Source organism: Thamnophis sirtalis, unplaced genomic scaffold (assembly GCF_051295495.1).
Source record: "Thamnophis sirtalis isolate CommonGarterSnake01/CBP01778 unplaced genomic scaffold, rThaSir2_p1.2 scaffold_4, whole genome shotgun sequence".
Classification (NCBI taxonomy): domain Eukaryota; kingdom Metazoa; phylum Chordata; class Lepidosauria; order Squamata; family Natricidae; genus Thamnophis; species Thamnophis sirtalis.
Genome location: NW_028261384.1, coordinates 84,490,408 through 84,517,757, shown reverse-complemented (window position 1 = coordinate 84,517,757; position 27,350 = coordinate 84,490,408). Strand labels below are relative to the sequence as shown.

The following is a 27,350-nucleotide window of genomic DNA, read 5'->3' as shown; positions in this document are numbered from 1 at the left end:
ATTGCTAAATCAACCTCATTGTATCAGCTTACAGTTTACAGCTTACAACATTACACAATAATGATACAAACAAATCTTAATATTATTTTATTTAATTCTTCAAAATATTTTTTCTCCAATTTTATTGGTATCATTTGAAACAAGTACAGTATTCTTGGCAAAATGCTCATTTTTATAATTGCTATTCTTCCTGATGGTGACAGTTGTAAGTCTTCCCATTTCTCATCAATTTCATCACAATTTTTATCTTTTGATTAACTATTTTATTCTATTGGTTTCTTATTTCCCCTGTTTGTCTGTTTACATTTTTAGAAATGTAAAACTACCTCATTGTCCCACACTGAATTAGTAATCCTAAAATTCAGGATGTTTGAAATCCAAAAAGCTATTCCCCTGGCCTTAGAGCTATTGCTTAAAAATATTCTCCACAGACAGTGTGTATGGGATTTTTAACATAATTTCTTTTTTTTTATGTTTCCTGTATCCTTATGCTATCTGATTTATTAGACTTTTACTATTTCTCTTGCACATAATTATTGATCTAGTCCCCTTAAGATTCCCTTTGGTAGTATTCAAATTAGCTATATTTCAAAAATCCATAAATATAAAACAAAGAATATGTTTGAGAGAGTATAATGCTTACTCTGGAATTCTGTGGAGAGTAAACAAAAATTTCAAAAGAAAAGCATACATATTATAACAATCAATTAATAAAAATAAAAAGGAAGTAATTTTTGTTTTTTTCTAATTTAAAAATGTTTCTTATTTTTATTAATCATTAAAACAAATATCTCTGTCTAATCTCTCTGTAATTTCGCAGTCTCTATGTAATCTCTATTTCATTATGTTTCATTATTTTATCATTTTCTTTTGTATTTAACTTTGTCCTTAAACAACAGAATTTGACTAGAAATTCTTAAAAACGGAACTCATCCACCTGGTTAAGGACAGGAAGCTTTCTGCAGAAATTATTCATTGAGGAAGAATCTGTGAAGAAAATATGACTGCCCAAGAAAAGCTTATAGTGACTTCAAAGTCAGTAAGATCAACTGCAATAAAACTTGTCATCCCCTTGTTGATGGTTCAGGTAATGCTGGTAGGAAATGTTTTGTGTGGGCATGTGCTTATTTGGCCAACAGATGCCAGCCATTGGCTAAATATTAAAATAATAATTCAGGAACTGATAAACAGAGATCATCATGTCAGCATCTTGATTCCAACAACATCTCTCTTCATCACACCTGGAGATATTTCAGCTGCCAATTTTGAAGTATATTCTGTTCCCTTTACAAAGGAAGAGTTTAATTCTTTGATCACGGATTTCATAATGTTATGGTGGAATAACAAACCATCTATTACAACCTTTTATAGATTTTATCAGGAACTAGGGAAATTGATGGAGAAAGTAAATAAATTCAATCGGAAAATGTGTGAAGCAGTTTTAGCTAATCAAGAACTCATGTCTAAGCTGAAGAACGCTAAATATGATGTGCTTCTTTCTGATCCTGTGATGCAATGTGGTGATTTGATTGCTTTGAAGCTGAACATCCCATTCTTATATACGCTGAGGTTCTCTCCAGCCTCAACAGTGGAGAGACATTGTGGAAAAATGCCTGCCCCTCCTTCTTATGTTCCAGCTATTTTATCTGGGTTCACAGACAAATTGTCATTTGAAGAAAGGATAAAAAATATTATCTCTTACTACATTCAAGACTATATTTTCCAAAAATATTGGGGGGAATGGGATTCCTATTACAGTCAAGTTTTGGGTAAGTCATTTTTATTCATTTATTTACTTCTCAAGTATCATTGGTGTATCTTTTAGAATTGAAGAAAAACAGTTGGATTAAAAGAATTTTCATAAAACAGAATTAGAAAAGTCTCATTCTGAACATATAATTAAATATATTGCTACAGGTTAGAATAGATATGCCTGTCAATCCTACTTGTGTTATATTGGCTAGGGTTGATGGAATTGTAAAAGATCTGGGAGAAAAAAAAACTGAGGTAGATAATTTTCCTACCTGACAGTAATTTCATTTGAAAAAGTTTGGTATTTTATGTATTCAAAAAATAGATGAGATAGTCTTTTTCTTTCAGAGGTGCTTATGAGGCGAAGTCAAAATTGCATCTGTGCTGATATGTTCAAAGCTTCATTTGTGTTACATATGTAAAACATATAAAAACATGCAGATCCATCAACTCATTGTAGCTACCATTTTGATCTTAAACAGTTATACATCCAACCTCCTTTTGTTCCTTTTGTTCTCTTTGTTTTTTATTCTTCCATTTGTCTAGGTTCTGTTTTTAGCCAAACATGGCAGCGAAGTTGTCATATTTTGTTTGCTGTTCCACAGATCTAGAGATACGATTCTTATGGAAATTCACAAGTCCTATAAATTGGATGTACCATCTCACTTTAAATTTGCATTCTGCATATTTGTTTACTGTTTAATAAATAAAAATAAACATAAAAGAGAAGGCCAGCTGAATGTAATGTATTTAGTAACAGGTATAATTTTGCTTTCCTCCTATATAAAAAGATAGCACCTTGTTATTAGCACCACTAGTTCTGTTCTGAAGTTTTCTGAAAAACTGATAAATTATGGACAATCTCATACAGAAAAACAAGGTGTCCCCATTTTCCTCAAATATTAGTTGTATTTATGTGAATAGTACTTTGCTTACAACACAAGGTGAGCCTTTAACTCCCTGTATCCCAGAATTGGGGTTGAGGTATCACTCTTCAAATACCAGTTTAATCAAAACAGCCACAGATTATTAGCAGAGTAATTGGGCAGACAAGAATTGGAATTCAAGAACAACTAAAGGACTAGAGACTATCTGCCTTTGACCTGGGGAGCTCACTTCTGCTTCTGTCTCTAGGATATTTTTCCATGGCCGTGTTGGAAATAAACTTGCTGAATCTTCTTAGGAAGGAAAAAAGAGATTTGAACCTTCAGGTCGCTAAAACCTATCCAAATATGAAGATATTTAATAGGATTTTAAAAAACACATGGTACTGCTGCACCAAGAACAAATTCACCTGTAAATTGCAGGGATGAGAAGCCTTCCCAAAGAGACTCTCAACCTCTACCCCTTTTAAGTTATTGGGATTTTTTTTTTGCTAACCACATCATAGTGCCTAACTCTTCAAACCAGCTGTTCTTTGAGCCAAACAGATATGAGAAGGATACCATATATTGAGCATATTTTGTTTTTGTGACATTAGGAATATCTAGTACTAACCTGCTATTTAAAATGATTGCATTTTCAATTGAGGGAGTAAAGCATGCCCTTCTGTTAAAAAGTAACTACATAATCTGCAACTAAATACTTTTATTGTTCTCCCTCCCCACTAATAATTATTGATATTCTTGGCCACCATTATGGTTAAGAAAGAAATGGGCTAGCACGTTAAAGAAATAGTTCAGTTTTGCTGTTGCAAGCGCCCAGTTTAACAGGATTCGGGTTTTTCCTTCCATTTCCCATCCTAGTGAGAAACCTGGATTTTGTTGGTTTTTTTTTTGCATTCTTTGGCTGGATCCTGATCCAGAAGCAATAAAGATCTGACCTCTGTTGCCATTAATAAACTTATCCAGTTTATTCATAAATAAATAATAATTTGAAATACTTTTTTTACTTGTACTGGAATATTCAATGTAAGAAATTCTTGGTTAGATATTAAAACTTTGGCTCCATTTTTATTTTACACTTCTAAATAATACTGGAAGAATTAAATGAAACAACTTTTTCTTTATGCACAGAATACATTTTTTCTATTAACTTGAATTTATGAATCCATATGGATCAACAGGGAAACTGGCTCATAATTTCAATTATTTCAGTTTGTACTAGCCAACTTATCTAAATAACGAAATCATTTAAAAAAGGGCAGCAACAAAGATTACACACATGTATAGGTTTGTATAATTATTTATACCTGTGGATTTCTGGGAATAGATATACTTTAAAAAAATCAAAGTATAGGACCTGCATATCTTCTGTTCTATCTTGTATTGATCAAATGTTTTGATTTTTATTCACTGCTTTCTTTTCCTCCTATGTTCCCAGATAACTGGGCAAGAACCTGACTTGGGCATCTCCACAGAACCTGCAATTTACACTACACATTCAATTCCATTGTAGCTTTATAGTTTGTATTCCATGTGATTCAGATGACTCCCTGCAGATTAACTTTCAGAACAAATATAAGTTCTAATTCACCAAATTGAATTTTTTAAAAAATGAATCCCCCCCCCATCCCATCCACCCCCTGGTTGGCCATCTGTTTCAGTTGCTGTTTCCTTTTTAGGTTTATCCATATGGTATGTGAATTCAGTATGCTCATCATAGCTAAAGATTGTTTTTTAAATTATTACCCAATGCTAGTGGAAGATTCCCCATCAAGAAAGTTGATCTATTTTGGCCCTCCAGTGAACAAATGCATGGTTTTGGGAAAGTTTTGCTCACCCTTGATAACATGTTTTTTAAAACTGTTGAGTAACATTCAGTTGAAAACATAAATGTATTGATTTTGAATATTTCTGAAATCAGTATCACTAAACCTATTAAGTACCAATGCAGAAAAAACAAGCAGTACATAAATATATTTGAATATAAGCAGTACATAGCTCTATTACTTTCTATCTGAAGGGAGACCCACAACACTGTGTGAAATAATGGGTAAAGCAGAAATATGGTTAATCCGAAGCTACTGGGATTTGGAATTTCCACGACCTTTTCTACCAAACTTTGAATTTGTTGGAGGTCTGCACTGCCAGCCAGCCAAGCCTTTATCTGAGGTAATTATATCCTTCATCATTGATCTGGTAATAACAAAGCTTTTTCAAAGGAAGTACAATGGAAAAAATGCCTTAGAAGCAGCATTTTTTTGTGGATTTTCTTCTTTGTCTCAGATAGTTTGTGGAAACTGAAAATAAGGTAGCCATAGAATGAAGAATGAAGAGCCAAGGTGGCGCAGTGTGTTAAATGCAGCACTGCAGGCTACTGCTAGATCAGCAGGTCAGCGGTTCAAATCTCACCGGCTCAGGGTTGACTCAGCCTTCCATCCTTCCGAGGTGGGTAAAATGAGGACCCAGATTGTTGGGGGCAATATGCTGACTCTCTGTAAACCGCTTAGAGAGGCCTGAAAGGCCTATGAAGCGGTATATAAGTCCACTGCTATTGCTATAAGATGATCTGAAATTACAGTAAGATTTGGGGAGAGACACGTATTCTTGAACTGTAGCTTGCATATTAATGATTGAAAAACAGAAATGGATTGGTGAAAAGAGATCTCAGTAGGGAATCAAAATGAAGGAAGGTCTTGTTCAATAAGAGTTCTGGAAGACCTCTTGAAGACCTGAAAAAACCATGTTAGGTACAGATCATCATAGAAAAAAATCTATTTATATGATTGCTAAGAGTCAATATTGATTTGATAGTACATAATCCCCCTTTTGCTTAGATTCAAAGAATAACATATTCTCTGTGTTAGTAAATCACAATGTCCACAAGGCAAACTCTGATCATCAGTAATCCCAGGGAAGCAAATCACAAATTACCAAACAAGTATGCGGATTTTGCAGATGTATTTTGAAATGAAGAAGCAGTAGTCCTTTCATCACACAACCTGCAACAGTGCTATAGACTTAATTCAAGGAGCTAAAATACCTTCTAAGAAGCAGTTTCCCATGTCAGCTAAGGTGTTATTGGTTTTTGACCAGTGTTTGGAATCTAACTTGTAGAAGGACTTAAATAGACCTTTGATGTCACCAATTTCAGCAGCTACCCTTTTCATCCCCAAGAAGATTCTGATACCACAAACCAAGTGGTGAAGTTCCCTTGTGAATTGTTCATGACTACAAATGGTTGAATTATGTGATGGTGAGACATTATTATCCATTACACCTAATATTGGATTTGCATCTGATGTTATTTTGTGATGCTTTATCTGAATGACATCCTAATCTACTCGAAAGACGAATCTCACATGACCACCATGAACAGGAGATTTTCAGTAAGCTAAGGGAAAATCATCTTTTAGTTAAATTAGAAAATGCCTTTGATTTAAAATAGTACCACATTTCCACAAGTAGAATTGAAATGGATCTTCAGAAAGTCCAAGCAGCAACCCCCCCTACACAGTTAAGTATGTTCAGAACTTCTTAGGTTTTTGCAAACTTTTCTAGAAAGTTTATCCCATGCTTTGCCCATAAACACAGCTATTGAAAAAAGGAGTCAAATTTGCTTGGACACACTCACAGCAAACTGAGGAGTTAAAACAACTTGTGGCATGCCAACACCTCCTTCAGTATCCTGGACCATCACTCAGACTGATGCCTCTCATGTGGCTGTCAGGGCTGTTCTCTTGCAAGAGGACTGGGAGGGGGAAAGTGCTCTTCGTCTTGAGTACTTTTCTCAAGGTCATTGACCACTCTAGAACAAAACTATGACATTTTAAACAAAGAATTATTAGCAGTCAAGCCAGCCTTCTAATAGTGGAGGCAATTTTTGGAAAGCGTGCATTGGCCCATCAAAGTCAACACTGACTATAAAAACCTAGAAATGCTGCAATGATCCAAGGTAAGTGAGATGTAGTCCATTCTTCCTATTTGACTTCTATATATAGTATGTCCAAGGTTTGAAGAATTTTATTCCAGACATGCTGTCCCATAAACCAGAGGACTCACATTATTCCAGAGCTCAATAGGTGCCAGCATCATACAGCCTTCTAATTTCAATTGCAAACCTGACGAGAGCATGCTTCATTTTCAGCACAGTGCCGAAAAGATTCGCCATTACTGTCAAAATTCTTTGATTTCTTGTCAGCTTGCCTGTCTTGAATCGCAATGAATAAATTGAAAGCCACCTTGTTTTCAGTTCAAATCTTCAATCCAATGTAAATAAATATAAATATGTGCTCTTAGTTTACCCTGCTGACAGCTGGCCATTTGCATTCTTTCAGAGTCATTGAGGCCACTTGGAGGTTTATCTGTGTCCTCTCGGTCACTTGCTTAGTGCAAATGGGTATGGAGTTTTCTTGGAACTGTTGAAAGGACTATATTGTAGACTACATATAGATGATGTCATATCCCTCACCTTCTGTCAAGAGAGGGTTGTTTCAATTTTGACATAGATGGTGTTTTTAACCCCCCCTTTCAAATCAGCAGTCCTCTTTCCAAAATGTGAACTTTGCTGTCTTCAAAAAAGTGGTCTTTGCCTTTTAAATGTAGATGGACTACTGAATCTTGTTCTGATGGGTTTGTTCTCCTATGTTATGCCATGTGTTTATGAAACAGTTGTTTTGTTTCCCCAATGCATGTCTCACTGCATTGTGCTCTATATACCACAGTGCTGTTTGTGTCTGGGTGCTTTATCCTTGGGGTGGACACGCTTCATTAAGGCAGACACCCATTTTTCTGAAGTAGTATAGAGTCTCCTGCTTGAGCAAGGGATTGGACTAGAAGCTCTTCAAGGTCCTTCCAACTTACTATTCTATTTCTTCTGCTTCTTTCAAATGCAAATGACTACATGCTGTTTTTTCCTGGTCCATCATCTGCTTGCATTATGATCAAAAATTATGTGATTTGAGCACACTAATCATGGCCAACCAAAGAAAATGAAACATTTCATGCCATGATAAAGAGGTCTGATTCTTTTTTTTCTTTGCTAACAGGAAATTGAAAATTTTGTACAGAGTTCAGGTGAACATGGTATTGTAGTATTTTCCCTTGGTTCACTGGTTCAAAACTTAACAGATGAAAAAAATAATATAATTGCATCAGCACTCAGCCAGCTTCCACAGAAGGTCAGTGTCCTAGGTGTAAGTCATACACACAAATTTCTATGAAGGAAAACACTTTATGGATAATCCAGAAATCTTCATTTTCTTCTCCAATAAATTTCTGACAGTGATTTACAAAAGATGCTTATATTTCATAATTTTCATTTAATTGAACTGTGTCTAATTTTTTTTTATCCTGATAACTTTTAACTTCTTTGGAGTTTGACAATTTAGAACATATGCATTTTCAATTGATTTTATGTAATTTACTTCTTTCTGAAAATTCCCACAATACTAAGGGATTGCAAATACTCTGTTAAAACTCATATTTTCTATTAACTTTATGATAAAAGACACAAGAAATACATTCTAACACATCTAATTCTGGTTATGCAACATGTTTTAAATGCAAGAATTTAAAACAAAAATTACTAGTACAACGAGTTCCCCATTTTATTGTTATAAAAAAGAATGGCATGTAATTTTATTTATTTATTGCATTTAAATTATCATGGAATCCTTGGAATTTCAGCAATTTTACAAGAATGCAACATTAAAAGATCCATGACCCAATTCAATCACCCAAACAAACTCAAAAATCTAAAATTCATCAGCCAGGATAAATTCTAACATTGTTTGCAATTTGGACTACATGGAATCGTTTTCCGATTATTTTACCCTAGGTTATCTGGAGGTATAAAGGGAAAAAGCTAGAAATGCTTGGAGCCAATACCAGGACCTATGATTGGATACCACAAAATGATCTTCTTGGTGAGACACCTTATGCTTCTTTAGACTGAATACAACAGCCCCTATGTCGTATCTTAAAGGATTTTGTCAGAACATTTTCATTTTTTTATTCCAGGCCATCCAAAGACCAAAGCATTTATAACACATGGTGGAACCAATGGAATTTATGAAGCCATTTACCATGCAATTCCCATAGTAGGGATTCCCCTATTTGCAGATCAGGCTGATAATATTATCCATATGAAGGTGAAAGGAATGGCTGTGGAACTAGATATCCACACAATGAAAGCAGATGATTTAGTAAATGCTGTGAATACTGTCATTCATAATGATTTGTGAGTTGTTTACAAACTCTCTTCGGAATATAGATTATGTCTAAGATATTAATATTAATCAATTTGCTGGTTTTTTCCTTTGATGTCATGATTATTTTAGTAATTCTGGTTACTTTACCAGTTATTTTATCTCAGTTAGGCCCAATTTTCGTATATCTATAAGGAGGTAACAGTAGAATATGTACTTTGAGCATTTTACTGGACTGGATTCCTTTCCAATTATCTGTGCTACTTAGGACTAAATAGAATTTGGAGCATTATTCTTTCCCCGGTATAGAATGCATTTGTGCTTTGTTCAGTATACCTAAATTCATTGTTCAGAAAAGGATCTTAAAATTCTAGCTAACTTTTTGATATTTTTATATATGAAAATGAATAGAATGCAAGTGTTATTGAAGATAAAATAGTATTTTAATGGAGTATAAATAAGCTAGCGGTTATAATAGTAATGAACTAGGTAAGAAACTTTTAACAGGCACTAAGCTAGTTTGAATTTTGACAAATCAGTAAATTGTTTGATGTAAAGTCTATAAGTGCTTGAAGACTGAAGTTCTTAAAAACAATAGAAAGCAGATTTCTGACTCTTTCCTAATTTATTCTTTTCCTTGTACTTTAATTTTTCCAGTTTTAAGAAAAATGCTTTAAAAATATCTCAGGTCCATCATGATCAACCGATAAAGCCGCTGGACCGGGCTGTCTTTTGGATTGAATTTGTCATACGTCACAAAGGTGCCAAACATTTGCGAGTAGCTGCCTATCACTTGACTTGGTATCAGTATCACTGTCTGGATGTCATAGCCTTCTTGATTGGCTGCACAGTAGTTTTTGTATTCATCGCTTTTAAATGCTGTTCATATTGCTTTGGGAAATGTGGCAACATTTTACAAAAATCAAAAACAGATTAATTTTTCTGGGACTGAGTCCCCAACACTGATTAACATAGTTTATGCTCATACACTGTACATTAAGATTTATATTAAAATGTTTCCATATAATTAGATTCCATTCATAACATTAAATTTTATTTTTATGTGTAAAGGGTTAACAAATTTAGTTTTGATTTGATTGGTAGTTAGGTGATTGAAGTAGAAATTGAGCTCTAATAAGAAATAATTTTTTCAAATGCTCCTCTATAATTTTCTCCAAATCAAATTGTTACTTTATTTAGAAATTCATATGTAATTTTTTCCTCAAAATCCCAATCCCTTGTTTAAAAATGTTTATGGAAGTATCTAATACAGGAGAATTATATTAGACTAAGTGATGTACTTATCTTCAGCAAACACATACATGAGGAAAAGTCAGATTAAACAGTAATCTATATATAAAACTTTTGATTGTGTTGCATTGTAGCTGTTCGGATGAATACATCTTTGCTACTGTTATTAAGAGTAACAAGAGTTAATGAGCATCCAAAAGTTGCTGCTTTCACAATAGTTTTTATAACTTCTATCAGAAAATACTTGCTATGAGGCCAAAAAAAACCAAATATCTTGGAGAGACTTCACTGGAATTCACTGCTTGTCTTGTGCAATATTTTTATCAACAAATGGGCTTTACAAGCTGTAAAGGGTTAAAGGGAAAATTCCAAGATTTGTTTTCTCAAGATTTAAAACATTTTTAAAATGGATTATGCATCTATCATGGCTACTGTTCCCCAAGCCAAGCTTTGCACATCTGACAGCCTGACATTTGGGGTGGGAGGTGGGGAGAAAAATCTAAGCATGGCGACTAAGGAATGAAAAGCAAACACCTGCTCGCCAACATCATCCATCGGAGTGCAAAGCAGAAAAGTCCATCAAACCAAAGACCCATTACCCAAAAGATACCAGTACCTGATTAAATGTTTGCTGATAAAAAGGGGAAATGGCCAGGGAAAAGGGAATGTTAATTGTGTAGTCTGCACCAAAATGCCAGAACTAGCTTTGTTAAACTTCTGTAACCATTTAAGCTCCAGTAGAGTATACTCTTGGCAAAACAATGGCCCAGTATCTTTCTTTGCTGGGTGAATAAATGGGATGGTTGACTGCATCGTTTTCTTACAATTGTGAATAAAATGTTTAAAACAAGAGACAAAATCTTTTGCCTCCAGCAACCAACTGGTTTTGAATGTAATAAATTTACAATTAATTCTCACAAAATTATCTTTTCTCTGCAGAGGAAAAAATAAAAATAGTGCATTTCTTGATATACTGTCCTTGAGAAAGCACAACCCATTTCTATCCTCTAGAATATTCTGTTGTCCTGCTAGCATGACTAGGCTCCAAGGGATGGAGTGTATGGAGAGAAAAACAGTCTGTCTATTTTCCTCTTTCAGATAGGAAATACTATATCTAGGAGAACAGTCAGTCTGTTCTCCTAGATATAGTATTTCCTACCTGGAAGAGGATCATTTTAAATTAAGGTGTCTTTTTGAGTACATGCTATATTAAAATGAGTTAACCAATTGCATTACTTATTCTAGGCACCGTTAATATAAAATTCCTCTTTTTCGCCTTTTAATGCTTTTATTCCATAAAAGAAGAAAACACCACAAAAAGTTAAAAGAAAACACTATTTTTAATAGAAATACAAGGGTTTTGAAGTCAGAATATTAACCCTTTAATTGACATCAATGCATTTTCTATATAAATTATAACTGATTTCTAATCTCTGTTTCAAAAATACCCAACCACACTTTCAAATTGGTTAATCAATTATTGTTATATTAAAATGATTTTATGAGCAATTATACATAAACTGCATTATATTCCTATGTTGACAAAATAACAAGATTGGTAAAGAACACCAGGTATTGCCATTTTTTGTTTTATTTTAGAATAGGAAAAAAGAAATGTTATTTGTAGAATTAAAATGTCCAGAAACTTTATACCTCTAGCCTTTTCATTAAAGAATGACTATAATTTACTAGAATATCAGGCTATTCCTACTATAATATCAGATAGAGAATTTGCTTCATCTCAGGTATGAACAAGCATTCTTACTGGCAGCAAATTGCAATAAATAGCATGGGAGTTGGTTAAATAAATTAACATGGAACTGTTCACTGGCCACTATTTTCCAAAAGTTTCCTTTTTCTATAACAAAACTATGCACTTTCCTGAGTCTGAGATTCCCGTACTTATATTTTTATGGAGTTATTAATAGATCTGCCACAATTTAAATATATTGGATAAGAATGGAAATTTATTTGAGTTATCATTACCTAGAACAACCCTGACAATGCCTCTTTTTCTGTCTCATGCTGAGGCCTGAATGCCTGAAATGACATTGACAAATTAATCATTAATCTTTCTTTTTTAGAAGCCAGAAAGCATCAAGTCCATGGAATTTGACTATTAGCAATTTATTATAAAAAAAGAAATGATATCAATGTAGAATACAACAGTATTTGTGCTCACGCATATATGCACACACACATACAGTGGACATTCTAAACAGTATGGTTAATTTGGAGAAAAAAGGGTGCAAGTGAGGTGATTAGACGAGCATTAAACAAAATACAATCAGAGCACAGGTTCAATAACATATTACTATTGCTTTCATTATTGAACAAGCTTTGTCTTTACAAAAATTAAAACAGAAACAGAAAAACAAAAGGCGATGGCTTCAATACTGCCATACAGCCAACTATCACACACCCAGTATTTTTGCGTACTTGATAGCAGCATTCCACACTTACACCCCCCCCCCAAGAAATATTAAAAGCTACATGTAAAGAAAAACAGCAAAAATCATGGCAGCTAGTAACTTGTATTCAAAGGAACATATAATTAAATTATTAAGATAAACATGTTGGGAAAATTCATCTACATTCTTAAAATGTTTGTCTTCTAAACTGCCGCTTAAATGAAAATATCAACTGAAGAATCAAGCTTCGCATGTTTTTGGCCGAAATAAGTATTTCAGTTCACAGCTTACAGCATGCTTGGAACGGGGCAATTATAAATTCATCTACACAATCAAGTATGATGACTTAGGAAAATAAAAGTTTACTACTTGTAAACACGCAAATATACAAGCCTTTGCTTCCTTAAGTAACTCTAGTTTCACAATACATTATCTTCTGTATCTTCCTCTTTCCCCTCTGTCTCTGTCCCGATCACATATTCTTTCCCTCTCCCTCTCCCTCCCTCGTTCCCGATCCCTGTCTCTTCGGTTATCTCGGGGCCGATCTCGTTCACGATCCCGCTCTCTCTCTCTTGGCCTGCTTCTCCGGCCACTGACAACTGCTTGCGTCCGACGTAGAAAGTCATCTACCCTCATGTCATAGTCATGCTATGGAAGACAGAATAAGTTTAAATATTACTAAGTTTAAAATCACAACTTCTATCAACTTGGGAGTTACTAAAAATACTTGCATCTAAAAGGCTTCCAATTATCCAGCAATAGTTAATTGTTGTAATGTTAACGTATTTAATAAAAGTGTTAGTATATACTAAAGACCACTTTGATTTAGGTAATAATTTTGCAAATCTGAATTGTGCTACTACTCTCTTTTATAACCATGCGATTTAGGAAGATGTCTGTCAAGAGTGGTTTCCACATATTTTCTACATGTCCTAGACTTAATTTATATTTATTCTTTGGTAACTCCTCCACTCTCCCTCAGGGCCATCCTCTTTACATTCTGCAGCTTCCACATGCTGATCTTTATTTTATTTTTTACTGAAAATTTGAAATATGCTGCCTGCAAACTTTACCTCACTGAGTTCTACAAATATGTAAATACGTCCCCCCCCACCTTTCTTTTCAATTGTGTTTGATTATAGAAGACTGCCTGGACAGGTCCCTCAGTACTTTTGCAGTTTTTGGAAGTGGTTTGCCATTGACTCCTAACTAGAGCTGAGAGTGACTATTCCAAGTGACTATTCACTCACCTGGCTTTCTATCTAAAGTGGAATCAGAACTCATGATCTCCCACTTTCTAGCCTGATGCCTTAACCACCACATCAAATTGGTTCTTCTGTAACTATCTAGTCCTAGAGATTAGCCGTAAATATTTTATAATGAATATGGTGATTTTCAATGAAATCTGATGTGTACATTTTCCTAACTTGGAAAAACAGTGATCCAGGCTACACTTACCACTCGCTTATCCCTGTACCGTGCATCATGTGGCATGGGATGGTGTCCTGAGTAAGGAGGGTGAGCCTGTGGAGGAGGAGCATGGTGTTGGTAGTATGGGTGATGGGGAGGCTGTTCTATACCTGGGTAAGGAGGCTAAAAAAAAAAAAAAAAATCCTTGTTATTCCAGTAACCTGCTACCCCAGAACACAGCAGCATCAACAGGAAAATATAATTCAATTTGAGCAGTACTTCAATATCTATCTATCTATCTATCTATCTATCTATCTATCTATCTATCTATCTATCTATCTATCTATCTATCTATCTATCTATCTATCTATCTATCCATCCATCTAGGATGGTATTTGAGTTCTCATCAACAAATACATTTTCATAACTGATCCCAAGAAGGCTGAAGTTATTTAGAGCATTTTCTTATAGCTACTGCTAATAAAAGATACTCTTAAAATATTTTTTTTGTAACAAGATAGAATAGGATTCAATAAATAAGATCAATTGTCCAATAAAAGTTTGAACTGAACACTCTAATCATTATTACTGCATTAGGACTGTGCATCAACCACAAATTTGATTTCAGACCAATTTGACATTCCAATCAATCAATTTTATTATAGCCACAGACCAATATTACAAATAAAAGCATTAAGAACAATAATAATAAAAATAGAAAAGCATACAAAATAATATATTAAATTAGTGATGGATTAATGGACAGCTAGAATCTGACTAATTTTGCATGTAGTGTAACAACATTTGGCTACATTTAGAGAAACTACTTTGTGCTGATCTGATAACAGTAGTTACCATATTTTTCGAAGTATAAGACACACCAGAGTATAAGACGCACCAAGGTTTTGAAAAGGCAATTTTTTAAAAAAAGTAGAGAGAGAGGGAGAGAAATTTAGTAGGTAGGAAAAGAGAGAGAGTAAGTAGGTTGGTAGGTAGAGGGATGTATGTAGAGAGAAATAGAGAGAAAAATACAGTAGATAGGTAGGGAGAGAGAAATATAGTAGGTAGTTGGGGAGAGAGAGTAGGTAGGTAGATGGAGAGGGAGGTAGGGAGAGAGAGAGATACAGTAGATAGGTAGGAGTAGGTAGATAGCTACATGTTTCCAGGTGTATTTATCCATGTGCTGAGAAGGAAATTGCTGACAATCTGCAGCACCCAAGACTTTGTTTCTGCTGGCACAGCACTTGATCAATGTAATTCTTATCAATCAGTTAAAGAACTTTCCAAAAGGGGGAAAAAGTTTTTGCCCTCTGCAAACCTCCCAAAAATGGGCCCATTTTTTTTTTTAAAAAAAGGCACGGATAGCTTGGGTGTGTGTGTGTTGCAGAGTGCTCCTGGGGGGGGGGGTCGCCCCCCCAAAATGAGCAAAAAAACAGCCCATTTTTTGATCAAAAAAATTGCATGCATAGCCTTATGGAGGCTTATAGAGTGCTGCTGGGGGGGGGGGGGAATGACCCATTTTTTGCTCATTTCTGCCCTCCCCAGCCCCCAGGAACTCTCTGAAAACCTCCATATGTAAAGTAGTTTATTTCAGGTCAATGGATAGTGCCCAGAATGTTTCTCTGAATCTGCAAGCATGGAGGCAGGAAAGCTAATGCTCAGAATGAACTAAGTCTTGGAATGGACAGAGATACACATAGCTAAAACAAAATACTGACCAATAGCCCAAACCTGCAAGGATGGAATCAGAAAATTAAGGATCAGAATGAACTAAGATTTGTAACAAATGCAAAGAATATTTTTTTAAAGATTTTTCAACCTGTAAACAAGAAAAAAAGTCAAAGAAACAATAGATCTATTTAAAGAGAAGATGGCAAGATAGTGAAGAGGATCAAGAAAAAAATGGAACTGCTTAATTCCTTCTTTGCATTTGTCCACATGCAAAAGGAAAAATTAGTCCAATCTATCAAAAATAGCAAGGTGGGAGACAGAACAGGAAAGGATAAAATGGGGGGTGGGTGGAGGGAGAATGACACAATACTAAAGAAAACATAGTTCAAATCGCAGAACCAGAAGTATTACATCCCAGGATTCTGAAGAAAACAGCAGGTTGATCCCAGAATCACTGAGTTTCTGGAATAGAGAGTCCCTTCCTGCCCTATGATTCAATTATAAAAAAAATGCATTTTGAATAAACATAAATACATTTTTAGAGAATGAGAAATATGTGTTGGTGATATGTAAAGAGAGATAGGGAAAGAAAGGAACTAGGAAGATGGAAAAAAAGATCAATGGTTAGAGCAGTTGGATATATTGCACTTAAAACTATATAACACTGAGAATCTGAAAAATTATCACTAATGCCTGCAATAGGAATAAAAAATTATGAATAAAAAAGATGTGTGTGAGAGTGTGTTTATATCAAAATTTTAAAAATGCATCAAAAGATGATGGATAACAGATGTGAACCATAACAGAAAATCTGTCTGGCAGGTATTTTGGAATATTTTATCTTTAGCATAGCGTACCTAAAGGTAATGACTAGATTTTCATACCACTTGGTATATCAAAATTTTAATACTGTGAAAAGTTCAAGAAGGCACATGTATCATCCCCTAAATTAGTTTCAGTAACTGTCCTAGAAACGACTACATTGCTACTTCTTTGAGATATAAATGCTAGTTAATCAGTTAACAAGTATAAGATACACTTGAAAACCTTTATTGCAACCAACCATTTCAGTTATATTGCTGTTATCTGACCCATTGGAGGTAGCTGACATGAATTCTCAGCTGGTCTTAACAGGAAAAACTTTTAAAGATTTTTTCTTTTTAGAAATGTATCACAAAACCTAAAATACTAAAAAAATATTTTTTATATATATTCTTGTAAAACCCAACATCTGTGTTGAACACTATAGGTCATTTTCAATTTTAGAGGATTAGCTTCCCCAAGAAAACAACTGGATCATTCAAGAACATCTGGAGAAGAAATGGAATATTCTAGAAATGTTCTGGAATAACATAATTTATGTCAGCTTTCTGACATAATCCAGATAGGAAGTGTATCCAGATGAACTAATTCTACTTTATTATAATTTTAGAGTTCACAGAATTTTAAGAACATTTTAACATTTCTACCCTGGTGCCTAAGGGAAGCTTTGTTCTGAGACATTTTCCACATTCCTGCTACGTGCTAAGCTACCTCTTATCCAACTGTACTCCGGCTGAATCTCTCAAGGTCATTTATACATACCATTGCATCTATAGCTTATTGTCTAACAGAGATCATTTTTCTTTCTCCTCATACTCATCTGAAATGTTACTATTTCTGTCATAGCATTTCTTTGAAGAGGATTTAAACCTGTGTTTAAAGTATGGGTTTCATTATAGCTGGTTTGTATGGCTAAGTTGCTTAACAACCCATCTGCGTTTATGATGGAACAGGCGGTTTTAAGGTCCATAAAGCATCCATTTGTAAAAATATTGTGCTGCAATTTGGTCACATGACCACATGTTGGGCACTTGGCGAACTGTCAGATCTATGAGCACTCATAATGTTCCATGGTCAAGTGATTGTGATTTGTGATGGCTACCAACAAAAAAGCCCAATGGATTCACATTTACAACTGTGGCTTTGCCTAATGAACCCTAGTAGACTACAATCACTTCTGTTCATGTCAGCGCTTGAACTTATGACCAAAATTACTTATGACCAGGTTTCCATGTAGCCATAAGTCAAGGATTACCTGTATTGCTTTTCCTCATTTATTTGCTAATCATGGTATAATGCCGTGATGGCAAACCTGTGGCACACAGAGCCCTCTCCACGGGCACATGCCATCGCCCAGCTAAGCTCTATTGTACACGCCTCCTGCCACCACCTGATTTTTGAGTCTCTGTCGCACATGTGGGAGACCCATGTGCATGCACAGGGGTGGGTGCATGTGCATGTGGTGCACTGCATTATAGGTGTAGGCACACATGTGTGCAATTTCAGCATGCAAGGAGAAAAAGGTTAGCCATCACTGGAATAATTCTTCCATTTTGACAGTGTAAGCTGCTTTAGTTCAGTTTTTCTTTTCATCTCTATTATACAATTATGCAGCAGAATCTTTTCTGAAATGTGTTGTGGGTTGTGTAACTCTAGATTTTCATGGGAATTGCTTTGTCTATAGTTTGACAACAACAAAAAATCAGTTCAGTATAAGGAGCTTTAATTTCCATTTACTTCTCAATCATTGTTTACTGCTTAGTTCAAGGGTACACAAACAAAGCCTCCCTTCCAAAAGCCCAAGGGACAACACAGAGTGCTGTTTCTTTTGCTCTGGAGTGTGGTATGTCTCTGAGTGTAAGCATTCCACAATAACTTATGATGATGCTTAAAACACTCATTTTAATTCCTGAAATCTTGTCATGGAGTGCTCCGTTACAGTCCTTGAGGCAACAGATATTCTGTACCCCTGATGTAGTTCTTTCCCACTAAGATCATGTAATTTTCAAATAAACTATGGCATGAAAAACATGTAAATTACTACTTGGATCTTACTGATTTCATTGATGAAAACTGCTATGCCAAGAATTTTTACAGGTACTACTTCTTGATCATACTTGTCTAAATCATTTGACTAAAATTAGTAATTAAAATTAGGAAGTTACACCATAAAGATTTACTGAAAATCAAGCCAGCCTTAAAATCACAGCAAAATGCTGTGTTCTACATAAAAGCTGTGTTTAGCAATATTCCCTTATAATACTGTGGGTGTACTAAAGTCAAAAGAATACAAAATTACAAACCATTCCTTGCCAAGGCGGTGGTGGTCCCATGTTATGAAATTCTCTCACATAATCATTGTAAGACTACAAAAAACACATATACAAGAATGTCAAAATCAAGCAATATTAAAATCATCTATGGTTACTGCCTATGAAAGACTATAAACTTACCCCATTTAAAAAGACATCTCTCCGAACTCCTGAAAATCGTCTGTTGAGAATAAGATTTATTAAATTAGACACAAATACTCAGATATCTTAGATTAGAAAATGCCATTGTTAGACATCTCTTACCTGTCTATATCTTGATATCTGGGGTCTTTTAAATACCCTGTTTAAAATCAAGCAGCATTACGTATCACATTTATTATATTTGGCAACATAAATAGCCATTACCATCTTTATTTTAAGCATGCTACTGCCTTGCTACTCATAGGAATGACTCTTCTCTTCCCAACTGGCCCATGAATTTCAATTTTAAAATAACTATGTAATACTTTATGGCAAAGGTAGTAAAAATGTTTTCCTGCAGGAGGCTGAATCTCAGCTAATACCATCTTGTATTTTTAGGCAGACTGCCTGGAACTGTTGGAATTTATTCAGTCATATACTATATGAAGGACAACTGTTCCTATGCTCCCTCCCCACCACACACCAAGACATTGTGTGAAATTAAATGAATGCTTGGACTACTCAGAATGCAAGGCATTCCTTTTTCTAACTTTTGGTTTGACTTACAGATTTACAAGAGCTAGTCCATTCTCCATATTACACACCTCTATTTGTTCCAAAGTGGCCATGTTATTGCATAACTATTAGAATCTTATTAGTGATAGTTATTCCAAGAAAGTCCCCTTACTCTTATATGTTTTGTTACGTTCTCATATTTCAGTTATCTTACTCAAAGCCTTTATGACCTTAATTTTAAATAATTTATTCACATTCCCACGACTATTGTAATACACAAATCTGTAAATTTGTGCATATGCATTTAAACAGTAAAATATTAACCTGGTCTTTGGTGAAACTCAGAGGGATAATCAATCCTTGGTTTCTTTCTGCTGTTATGAATATCATAATCCTCTGGTCGACGCCTACATAAATTAGACAATAATTAAGAACTGTTTGGAACAACTTACGTAAACATAACATCTTTAGAAGGACTCACCGGAACAGCTCACAATTTTTTGGAGATTTTTGTGTGTATGTTTTCTGTAATTCTCTATGAGTTTCCCAGAATTTGTTACAAGGAATTTGTATTTGTGGTAGCAACAAAATGTATATTCTTAACTAGATATTATGAAAATTTTAGATTAACAGAGAGCTTCATCCAACCACACCTAGTGTAAATCCAGTCATAATATGAATTCCGTTAACAGTCCCATTGACTTTTTGTGGTGGGTTCTCTTTTGTCCATAAAAATTGCAGCATGAAATCTATTTGATACTTACACAATTTCTACATTGAAGTTTACCCTGAAAGCATAAGCTACATACTTTGTGAATACCATTTTATACACTTGACTGATTAACTGTCTTACTTGGTCTGTAAAAAACTTGATCAATTTCCAACATGCAAATCCCATCCTGCATAGACACAATTACTTGTTACTGTACAGGAAAAAAAATGTTTTAAGGCATAAATATTTTAACAAAATCATAATCTTGGAATCAAGAGCCCATTATTGTAGGTTTCTATACATTTTAATAAAATGAATTTTAAATTGTTTTTAATGATCTTTCATATTTCTTGCTCTAGTTTGCTTTTGACTCTTCATTAGCAATTTACCTGGTGTTCCCTTCTAATGAACCTTCACAATTTCTATAACAAGGAAACATGAATAGACCATAAAATGATTCCTCCCGCCTCCCCATTTATTATTTAAATTATCATTAAGAATAAGTATCACATTCTGAGAAAATAAAGCAACTGTACGTACAGCAAAAAAGAGTTTTAGAAAATAGCTGGTGTAAAAAATAAACATACCGCTTTCTTGTAGTTTGAGTGTGCACTTACGACCGGTATAATATATGATAGTAACAGTTCATATAGTAGTCCAACTACTGACTTTAAGCTGAAAGCCACATATATAAATGGAGGCCCTGGCAGGCTTGAGAAGGTGTGATGGTGTTATAATGTATAGTTTGCAGTCCATTGCAAAACCTTCACTTGTAAATACTGGAAATCTCTTAGGGCTTAACTTCAAAAGCCATCTTGGTGCTCAGTCCTTTTATGCCCAAAGAAAGGGGGGTTGCTGCCAGGATTCCTCCTACCTACAGGTTACAATGTCCTTTAAGAGCAAGGATATGGGGACTCGTTGGATATCTGTACCTACCACAGGACATTTCCACAAACTGGAAAGTCTAACCAAAAAGGTTTCAGCCCAAACCACAGTCTTTAGCAGAAATGCTTTAGATTTATCAGAAAACAAAGTGGCTACACGGGGATCAGGGAAACGTGTTGGATAGGAGGGATTATTATCAGTCCTTTGCAAAGACTCCTCCAATTCTGTAACAAGATATACCCTTCTTTCTGGGGAAGGTTGGTAAGTTCATAGAGTAGTGATCAATAACCATGGCGATCCTCTAAAACAACTTTTAAGTCCACGGGTGCTGCCAGCATCTGGAAAGGTTGTATACATTGACACAGCAACAGCCATTCTTTTTGGTTTGTTGCCGGGTCTCCAAGGGCTACTTCCTTTGGAGAGAACCTACGGCTTCCAGAAGCACAGCAAGATGTAAGAGAATATTTGGCAATGGGCATAACCACAGCACGGTGATACAATTTGAAACAGTCCCAAACACGTTCTTCTTGAACAGCAAAATATTATAAATATTTTATCCTCAATATGAGGCGACCATCTTCTGCAAAATTATAAGTGATCCTGATAAAAGTCCCATATTGACAAGGCTTATCCAGAGATATACCTGAAAGAAAAGGCTTTTACAAGATATTAACACATTTTGGAACACAGACTTGATTTTCCTCCACCTAACCTGGTCTTGAAAAAAATCGGCTTACCTACAATTGACTAAAAATCTAGTCAAAACTAGATTGACATAAACTTTTCTGTGTAAGCAAAATGTCCCCATTTTCCTCTTGAAAGTGACAAACTGGGGGAGAGGGACAATTGAAATCCTCAATGAAGCCACAAACCCGTCCATGCAGCTTGATGTGAGGATTTTCTCTCTTCTTGATTGCAGGGAAAGCTTTTTGATGAATCATATTCCTCCATCACGTTATTCTGACACATGTGCCTATTATCAGTCCAAAGAATGTTTCTAACCTTCCCACATCTCGGAGTGGCTCTCGACGGGATGGACGTCCTCTTGACCGGGGTTGAGAGTGCATTCTTCTCTTATGACGCATTTTATGAATGACTTGATACAAGTCAATACTTTCATCAGGAGGGAATAGGAGACAAAGTTGGGTTCCACATTCAAGCTCAATTTCCTGTAACAATTAAATAGTTATGTTATAAATTCATAGCAGAGCCCACACAAAGGAATCAATGTTTAATTATACGGTTTCATTCTAAGGCCAATTGAAGACATTTTATGAATGCTAATGCCTAATTTAAGGAAAAGCAGGTCCATGAAGCATATGTTAAATTCCATATGTTGTAGTGACTTTAGTGAAATTAACAAGAGATGGATCAAGGCAGGTGTATAGTTACAGGTAGTCCCTGACTTATGACCACTCAGTCAGTAACCATTTTAAGCCATGATAGTGCTGAACAAATGATAATTACAACAATCCTTGGAGTTCTGGCTATCCCAGCATCCTTGAAGACATGTGAGTTCTTGGCAATCCATTTACATTCCCAGTTGCCAAGCCCCCTGCAATCATGTGTTCACCATTTGCAATCTTCCTGCCCAGCTTCTCCAGAAAGTGAATGGGAAAGCTGGCAGAGAAGGTCACAAGCTGCTCAGTTAAGTCTCCTCCTTTAGCTCCTCTGTGCTTACACTATGCCAGCCTCTCACACATCTCCCGATACTCTCCTTGACCTATACTCTCTCCTTAGCCCATATGAAACCTCTTGTACATCCTTCAACCTACATAGTGCTTCTCACATACTCTTGTACATGCCCCTGACCTGCATCTTGTGCACACACACACACCAGATTTCACCAGTACTCCCTTTCCCTTTCCCTCACCTAGCTGCTGTCACTTACCTGTTCGCAAACCTGAAACTTGAAATTTCCTGCCAGCTTTCCCAATGACTTTGGTTGCAGGAAGTTGCCTCACCTAATGACTATAGGATTCAGTTAATGATGGCAATTGGAACTTCAGGGATTTCTATCACTAATTGGTGTGGTCACTCTAAGAATGAGTATTACTTAGCGATGGAAATTCCATTCCCAATTATAAGTCAAGGTCTGTCTGTCTATGTTTAATTTAATGCACACCACAACTTAAGCATGCATGCTTAGTAAATAGGCAATTTTCATACAAGTCTCATCTCACAATTTGTACAAAAAAAGAATGCCAATCTATGATATGCTGTGGCTGTGATATATTTACCAGTATTGTTTTGTCATCTTTCTTCCCATCAGTTCAATCACCATTTTCCTTAATTACGAATGCTTTAATTAAAAAGTTGAATGACAATTCTTCTGGCTTCATGCAACCTTCTTATAGAAATCTGCTTACAATGGTATATTTTATTTTAAAAGAACTTGCTGTGCATCCCCAGATGTTTTAATATTTGGGAATGCAATCTTTTTACCATAATGTGACAATATCATATAGACAATATATATAGATAAAAGATTATTTAGCAGAATTAGCTGTCAAAGATGAACAACTATGTCATAAAAAACCTATTAAGACTATTTTAAAATACTGAGATTAATGTTTTGAAGAGCAGTCAAAGGCAGTTGACAAACCTGTCCATCACGTCCAATCTTTACTGGCTTATGTTCATTCCAAGGATTCGTCAGGTGAGCAGATTTTGTGAATGGCAATTCACGCCTAAAAATATGACGACACTTTCTCATATAATGAAATGTAACTTAAAAATACGAGAATCCAACTACCAATGGGTCTAAAGAATGAAGCAGACCTTAGAGGCAATCCCAAGGGATCATAATGTTTACCTCACAAAGCAAATATTACAATCTTCAAAATTTGTTCTCAGATCTGATTAAGAAATTCTAAGGCAGGTCAGTTAAGCTTTCCTTTATTTTTTTCCTTCCTATCCAATTTTCACAAATCTCTTCATCCATACCCTTGTTTTGGCAACAAAGGAAGCAGTGTGATAAAAATGTAATTTTCCCTATATGAATTACATAATAATGGTGCTGGAAAACTTTTTGACCCTGTGCTCCTCATATCTGCGATTCTACAAAGTTAAAGGATGGAAAAGAAGAAAAAAAGGAGTCTGGAATAGAAAAGCAAAATTGGATGTTATGGGAGAAGCCAGGAAATTATCAGTGTTATTCTTCTCTCAATCTAATCAATCAGATTGATTGACTGATTATGTGCCATAAAATTAACTATTAGTGAATTTTCTCCATAATAATAAATAAGATAGGTTAATCATCTGAAATAGGATCGGGTTTGATTCAATTAGGTTGCACTATTTTCGTTTATATTTCTAATATGAAAAAAAATGATAGTGATTCCAGGCTTTGGAACAAAATGGTAGGGATTCTAATCCTTATAAAACTGAAAGGGATAAAACACTCAATATTTAGTTTTTTAAATAATGTTTCTTAAAATCTCAGAGTCATATTTCTGACACAACTTCCCACTGGAGGAGAAAAAAGCAACTCCTGGCTTCTCATTTTACACAATGTGATTTCAAAATCCAAGGAAAGGAAGTCATCCATCATCAACAGAAGACACTTAAGACTATAAGAATAAGAAGAAAAGGCAGTAATTCAGAATCTGTAAATATCTTAAAAGAAAAACTACAGCAGAAGAATTATATGGAAGAAAGAAACATGATATGAGAATCTCTACCTTTGATGCATCAAAATGTGGACCTGCAGGCCATTGAAATAATTTTACCTTTTAATACGACACTCAATGTCAAGTCTCTCTTGACATAGGCTCAACTCTTGGCACCTACATGATCGTATCAATATTGTTTTCTTGGTATCAATACAGATACGATTCACACTGCTGTTTTCTAAGATGTTTCTCAACTTTCCATTTGATCCTATAGCCCAGGGGTAAGCAATTAATTTTTCCAGGCTGCCACATGAGAAACCTGGACTGTTGTGGAAGACTCTTGATACCACCCCAATCCTGATACTGCCACTGCCCCTGCCAAGGTCTGGACAGGGACTACTACCAAAAATCCAGGTCTACTATAACCCTAAGATGTCCTGGTGGGGTCTCATCATAATACTAACTAGAACTGATATTACTGGGTTTTGGTTGTTTTTTTAAGACAAGTCAAATTTCGATGGGGGCTCAGGCATGCAGATACAACTTGCCACATAAACATTATACATCTGTTCTATACAGATTTGTTCTTATACATCTGTTCTATCTATAGCCTATCCAACCACACTTTTATTTTCTAATTTCCACCCATTTTACCTGCATATCCAATCTATCTTAAATACTCCTCCCAGCATTTTTGCATTCATTCCTGCAGGTAGCACCCAATGTATGGGAGACCCTCCATGATGAGATTCAGAAGCAAGCCTTGCAAATCCTGTAAGAATTAAAAAAGTGCAATGAGGCCACTTATCCAAATAATTTTTGATTTATGAATGCAAGTATTCTTTTTACAGGTAGCTCTTGACTCATAACCATTCATTTAGTGACTGTTAGAAGTTACAACAGCACTGAAAAAAGTGACTTATCACAATTTTTCACACTTACGATAGTTGCAGCATCCCATGGCCACATAATCAAAATTCAGACCCTTGGCAAGTGGCTCATATTTATATTGGCTGCAGTGTCCTGGGATCAAGAGATCACTTTTCATGACCTTCTGACAAGCAAAGTCAACAGGGAAGAGATTGATTTAACAACTGTCTTACTAATTTAACGACTGTGGTGATTCACTTAGCAACACTGGCAAGAAAAGTCATAAAATGGAGCAAAATTCACTTTAATAACTGTCTTGCTTAACAACAGAAATTTGGGACTCAATTCTGGTTGTAAGTCGAGGACTACCTACACTTACCTTGGAATTTTCCACTCTCTCTTACAGAAAATATCAAGATCACACTTCTTGCTGATCTGAAGGCAGCATTGAGCTTTTTCTCATTGACTGGAAGGGTTGACCAAACACCCTATGGAGAAATGAGCAAATAATTTACAAACCAAAAGCTATCTGACATGTTCAATAAGATTTTGAAATATATTCAGCAACAGCATATATTTTCTATGAAGAAGGCCTCAGTTTCTATTCCTGCAATTTCCAGATCCAGAAAACAGATTCAAGAGAGATATCTGAGTCATAAAAAAACAATTACCCAGAAGTGGAGACAATAGTATAATTTCCAACTAATAAAGTTTTATATATTAATAAATGCAAAACAAAATTTGGAGAAAAAAAATCAGAAATATTCACATTCTGAGTGATCTACAAATAACATCCACCAAATTAAACTCATTTTAAACCAACATTTAAACCAACATCTTTCCTTCTGCGGGCAGGGGTTCTCAACTCCTGGATCATGGCACAGCAGAGATGTATGTATTGTTAGAATGGGGTTGCAAAGCTGGAGGTGACTGAAGGGTAAGTGAGTGAATCCGAAACAGTTCCCCCCTCCCTTCAATTCATGGAAAAATTGTCTTCCATGAAACCAGTGCTATAAAAGTTGGGAGCAGTTGTTCTATACAACTTTAGCATTCCTCATGGAAACACATATATTTTTAGGATTTGAATTCTAAGATCAAAATTGTGATTTTTTAGCAGTACATTTGTAAAGTGTAAGTTCTAATATACATGCATTATGACTCTCAGAGGCTTAAAGCATTAATTTTGCACAAAATCTACAAAATATTAGGGGTGGCACAAACGGGAACAAAACTTTCGTTATTACCCATTTCAGTGACAATAACTCCAAGTTACCATGATATTTAGTGGCTGAATATAGTAATTTAATACATGTGGCTGGGGAAAAATGTAACTCCCATTTTAGATAAGGCAATGAACCAAAAAGAAATAATAAAATTATTTACAAAATAAAAATATATTTTATTTTGCATTTATATTTTAGTAATTATATTATATTTAATAAAATAATTAAAAAGAAAAGCAATTAATCTTATTCCATACATTGCACATGTAATTGACTTTACAGAAATTCAACATACCTTAGCTTTGGCAAGGGAGACATTTTCATGGTTGTTACTTTTTATAAGAAAAAATCGTGCATCTTGAAGAATATATTTAAGTTTGCTAGTTTGATCTGGAAGGAAAAAACAAAATAGGTAACAGTATTGGTAAACTTTACTTGCCAAAGAAACTTAAATATAGGTAGTCCTCAACTTACAACCATTTGTTTAGTGACTGTTTGAAATTACAATAGCTGACAAATGTGATGTCTGACCATTTTTCACACTTATGACCACTGTAGCACCTCCATGTCACCTGATCAAAATTTGGATGCTTGTCCATTGGCATATGTTTATGACTGTTGCAGTGTCCTGAGATCATGTGATCAAATTTCATGACTCTCTGACAAGCAA

At 35.1% G+C, this 27,350-nt stretch overlaps 2 protein-coding genes across 3 annotated transcripts in view; one reads left to right on the top strand and one right to left on the bottom strand.

Annotated features, from left to right (window-relative positions):
* Positions 1–10,601, top strand: part of LOC106554926 (UDP-glucuronosyltransferase 2A1-like) — a 71,819-nt gene extending 61,218 nt beyond the window's left edge. Inside the window, exons 3-8 of the mRNA XM_087713239.1 lie at positions 900–1,769; positions 4,657–4,805; positions 7,682–7,813; positions 8,473–8,560; positions 8,655–8,874; positions 9,500–10,601. Coding sequence (XP_087569365.1) covers positions 1,001–1,769; positions 4,657–4,805; positions 7,682–7,813; positions 8,473–8,560; positions 8,655–8,874; positions 9,500–9,779 — 1,638 coding nt within the window. The 5' untranslated portion in view covers positions 900–1,000 and the 3' untranslated portion in view covers positions 9,780–10,601. The remainder of the gene's footprint in view (positions 1–899; positions 1,770–4,656; positions 4,806–7,681; positions 7,814–8,472; positions 8,561–8,654; positions 8,875–9,499) is intronic.
* An 813-nt stretch (positions 10,602–11,414) lies between these two features.
* YTHDC1 (YTH N6-methyladenosine RNA binding protein C1) overlaps positions 11,415–27,350 on the bottom strand; it is a 34,664-nt gene continuing 18,728 nt past the window's right edge. For both annotated transcript variants that reach the window (XM_087713234.1, XM_087713236.1), the window contains 11 exons: positions 26,976–27,070; positions 25,837–25,945; positions 25,242–25,359; positions 23,579–23,663; positions 21,976–22,142; positions 19,701–19,783; positions 18,984–19,020; positions 18,861–18,900; positions 18,711–18,773; positions 13,963–14,097; positions 11,415–13,152 (listed from right to left, as the gene is read on the bottom strand). In XM_087713234.1, the coding sequence (XP_087569360.1) occupies positions 12,934–13,152; positions 13,963–14,097; positions 18,711–18,773; positions 18,861–18,900; positions 18,984–19,020; positions 19,701–19,783; positions 21,976–22,142; positions 23,579–23,663; positions 25,242–25,359; positions 25,837–25,945; positions 26,976–27,070 (1,151 nt within the window). In that variant the 3' untranslated portion in view covers positions 11,415–12,933. The remainder of the gene's footprint in view (positions 13,153–13,962; positions 14,098–18,710; positions 18,774–18,860; positions 18,901–18,983; positions 19,021–19,700; positions 19,784–21,975; positions 22,143–23,578; positions 23,664–25,241; positions 25,360–25,836; positions 25,946–26,975; positions 27,071–27,350) is intronic.